Genomic DNA, 4,125 nt, shown 5'->3' with positions numbered 1-4,125 from the left:
ATGATTTTATCACTATAGTTAAAATATTAATTCTAATTAAATTGAAGTAACTCAAGTTATTAGTATAGTTAATAATTAGATTAAGATTCAATTAAAAAGTTCGACACATCTAAAAAGTAAATTACATGTTAATTTGAAGATGATTATATAGAATTTATCAAAAAAAAAAATGTCATTTCTAAAATTAGAGATGCACGTGTATAGTAGGTAAAAAAGCTTTCAATATAGTAATAATTATTTAATAATAGATCTTTCTTCAAATAAAGTGATGACATATATTATATCATCTTGCATTGAAACTGATTGATGTGGGAATGATCAAATTAAAATGACTGTCGTATATAGTACATGCACGAAACTTGAAGCTTAAAGCTTAATAATACACATATATAGTCAAGATTAGGAAATAAAATCTAACTAATTATAGCATATGACTTTCACCATGATGATGATCATCAAAGTGGAACCCGGTGGTGCAAAAATGATAAGAAAATGCGCTAAAGTTAGCATAAGTAGGAGGGTTGGTTATCTCGATATCCTTCAACTCAGACCAAAGGTTTGCATCCAATTTTTCTGCAATGATTATTTCACCACTCGGAGTGTCCTCTTGTTTGGGATATTCTTGTTTGATTATAGCATTTGTTGGTGGGGTTTGATGATGGTCTTGTGGATTCAAAAGATATGCTGTCATTTGTGGAGCTTTGAGAGTTTCTTTGCAAGTATGACGACCAATGTACGTAATTTGATACAAAACTGGATTATCTTGAATCCTTTGAACTTGTTTTGTTGCTTTGCAACCTTGATCATACTTCCGAGTGCACCTATAATAACTCCTGCATATTATTATATCACAACTGAAATATTTAGAATTTTGGGATATTAAGAGGCAAGTTAAGTTTTTGTAACAAAAATATGAGATAATTAATTATCTATTTTATGTTAAACAATATTCATTTGGGCAGTGTGGAATTGTCAAATCAAGGACCAAGCCAATTAAGAAAACTGAAAAACGAAAATAATTAACAATTGAAATGTGCAACAAGTTGATTTCCTATGTCTGCTTTTCCTGCAATGGTAGGCCTCCTCCTCATCAAGCTCCATTATTGGTTGTAGGCTTGTAGCTTAACCATTTTATAATCGGTTTTGTTAGATAGACAATGACTTTCGTAAATAATGTGAATAATATATTTTAAAATTAGTCCAATAAAATAAAAAACACGCTACGTCCCTACAGAAATCACAAGTAGAGGAGGGAGGTTACTATATGTGTAACTGCATTATTCATTAAACTCATTGTCTACCTATATTTTTTCTTTTGTAATTTACTTTTGATAAGACTACGAAGGAAACTTTTAAGCACCCAAAAAATAAAAATAGAAAGATAAAGAAAGAAAGCAACAAAGATAAACTTTTTGGCTAAGTTTCAAAGTCTCTCTAAGATTAGTGGCATTTTTAACATAGTCTATGAAGTTCTAATCCTACAGTCACATTTTGAAAATTGGTAAAAGTGTAACAAATTAGTTTTTCAATCTTTTTTCATCAAATAGTTTATCATATTATGAATTAACATAGGGTATTCTTGTCAATTTTAAACTAATTGATGCAATTAAAATTTTATACACTATTTTAGTGCACATAATTAATTTTAAGAATTATTTTAAAATTTAACTCTAAATTTTTTGCTCTTTAATTTATACATTTGAGAAAAGAGCATGTGAATTGTATTTAACTAATCATAAAATGAACATTGAAATGTGTTTTATTTTAGAATAAGGCAACATATATTTCTATATACTTAAATGGCACAGTTGTATTTTATTAGAGATATTATATATGAAAAGAAGAGTTTTAGTAGTAGCAGGAATGCATTGTATCTGTCTATATATCTCAAAACATTGGTCCTTATCCTTAAGTTAAAGATTAAAATAGAAAAGAAAAAGAAAGTAATTACTATATATTACCTGGGGAATTTAGAATTGAGTATGTCCTTCTGTCCATACTTTCTCCAGGCAAGATTATCCTCAGTGGTGGGAGATACATTGCTCCATGTCTCTTCCGTTTTCCTACGCATCAACTCAGTCTAGTAGTTAATAATACTTTCAAATCAAACCCTAAACCCCAAACTGTCAATTATTTTTTTTTTATTATGTATATAAAAGGGCTTGTAAACATATAGTGTCCGTACATATTCTGGTAAGGTGAGATCAAAGATGAGATTAGAAAGAGACCTTCTTTTGTATGTGCCTCTTCGATCCTTAGGGACTGATGAAGAGAATCTTTTGCTACTCTCACTGGAACCTTCTTCAGACCTCAGATCATTATTGGTGGAGTTTGCAGCAATAACAAGCTGGGACCCACTGTTATTCTCGTTAAGGAAGAAGGAAGCAGAAGAAGAAGGAGAATCTAGAACGGAGAGAGTCTCCGCGAAAGATCTGAGAATCTTGGTTATTAATAGCGCCTCAGCTGATGAACCGCCGCCGTGATGAATAGTGGCCGGAGGATTCTGATTCTGATTCTGAAGGAGAAGCTTCAGCTCAGTGGCATGTTTATGCCCCTCCACAAGCTTATTCATAAGCCTCTCCCTCTTCTCTGAAAAACCAATATTACCCTCACTACCGCAGATTACAATACTACTCATTCTTTATTTTCTTAGAAATTTTCTTAGATTGGTAGATAGATGTTAGGGTGGTGTGTGTGTGAGAGAGAGAGAGAATGGGTAAAAGAGAGGAAAAGGGTGGGTTTTTTCTAGGAAAGACGGGAATGGAAAATGAGGAGGAAGCTAAGGAAGTTGATGATGATGATAATGAAAATGAAAATTGAATAATAACGATGGTTAAGTGTGATTAAATTTTCCACACATTAGAACAACTTTCCGAAGCAAAAAAAAAAAAAAAATTGTGGCTTGGCTTATAAAGCTAAACATGACGTTATCATTGTGATGCAATCTTGACGCTTAAAATCAAAGCTCCTTTTCTATTAAAAGAAAAAAGGAGTAAAAAGTTTTGCCGCCTGTAGAAGGAGAAAGAAAGGTAAGAAATTACTATTGATTACATTGATAATAATAAAGAGTGAAATTTATTGTGCTCAGCGGCGTTGCCCCTTCTGTCTGCAAAAATAAAGCACTCCACCATCCGCTTGTTATTAAGGGTATTAATAAAGGTTTTAAATATATAAAAATGAGGAAAAAATGGTCAACTTTACCCTAAAAAATTATTCATTCTTTAAATTAATTTTTAAACTTTTTCTAATTAAATTTATTTTTTTAAAATTTTAAATTAATAGCATTAATTTTTTTTTTATCATTTTTTTGTTGACGGCGCCAAAATGTGTTAATGTGACATATTAAGTGATACTACAATACACACAAAGAAATCTTAATTAACTATTAGTATGATAAATTTATAAAATTAGATCAAATCAAAACCTAATTTAGAAAAAATAATGAGACATTAGAATTTCTCAATTTGGAGTTGATTTGATCTAATTTCATAAATTTATCATTTTAACCGTCAATTAAGACTACTAGGTGTGTGTTGTGGTGTTACTTAATGTATCACATTAACAAATTTTGACGCCGTTAGCAATGGAAGTGACAGAAGGACTAAAATAACTAATTTACAATATTTGAAGGACAACGAATTTGATTAAAAAAATCTTTCGGACACTAATTTGGAGAATAAAAATTTTTAAATTTTTTTTTGGATTCTAAATTTTAATTATTAAATATTAAATATAAATCTCTCACTACAGAAAAAACGCAGAGTACTGTCAGATATACCGTCGAATTTAGCGGCGTAGAGTAACAACAGATTTACCATCGGATTTACCGTCTGAAACGGCTTCGAATTCAGAAGGTTATATAATTACCGTCGGATTTAAGTTTTCGACGGTAACTTCGTCGGTAATATTTAGGGGAAAACAAAAACATATTGGTGCGTCTTTTAGGGGCGGATTTACTATCGAAAAAATCCGACGGTAACCCAGCTTAGTGAAATGATGCATTTTGGTGACCCGCAATGATTTACCGTCGTATTTTTTCAACGGTAAATCCAACTGTAACTGGGACATAAATTAAAAGCGCAAACATTTTTTTCCTCGTTTGAATTTCACCATTTCTCTCACTTC

The 4,125-nt window shown here is 31.0% G+C and overlaps 1 protein-coding gene across 1 annotated transcript; it reads right to left on the bottom strand.

Annotated features, from left to right (window-relative positions):
• Nucleotides 1-251: 251 nt before the first annotated feature.
• LOC112785168 (WRKY DNA-binding transcription factor 70) lies at nt 252-3,092 on the bottom strand. The gene is made up of 3 exons (XM_025828613.3): nt 2,229-3,092; nt 1,962-2,063; nt 252-833 (listed from the first exon to the last, which is right to left on the bottom strand). Exons 1-3 carry the CDS (start codon nt 2,636-2,638, stop codon nt 422-424), a joined length of 924 nt encoding a protein of 307 aa, XP_025684398.1. The 5' UTR covers nt 2,639-3,092; the 3' UTR covers nt 252-421.
• Nucleotides 3,093-4,125: the final 1,033 nt, after the last annotated feature.

Source organism: Arachis hypogaea, chromosome 20 (assembly GCF_003086295.3).
Source record: "Arachis hypogaea cultivar Tifrunner chromosome 20, arahy.Tifrunner.gnm2.J5K5, whole genome shotgun sequence".
NCBI lineage: Eukaryota > Viridiplantae > Streptophyta > Magnoliopsida > Fabales > Fabaceae > Arachis > Arachis hypogaea.
The sequence above is the reverse complement of the archived record's forward strand: the minus strand, read 5'-3'. Positions and strand labels throughout refer to the sequence as shown.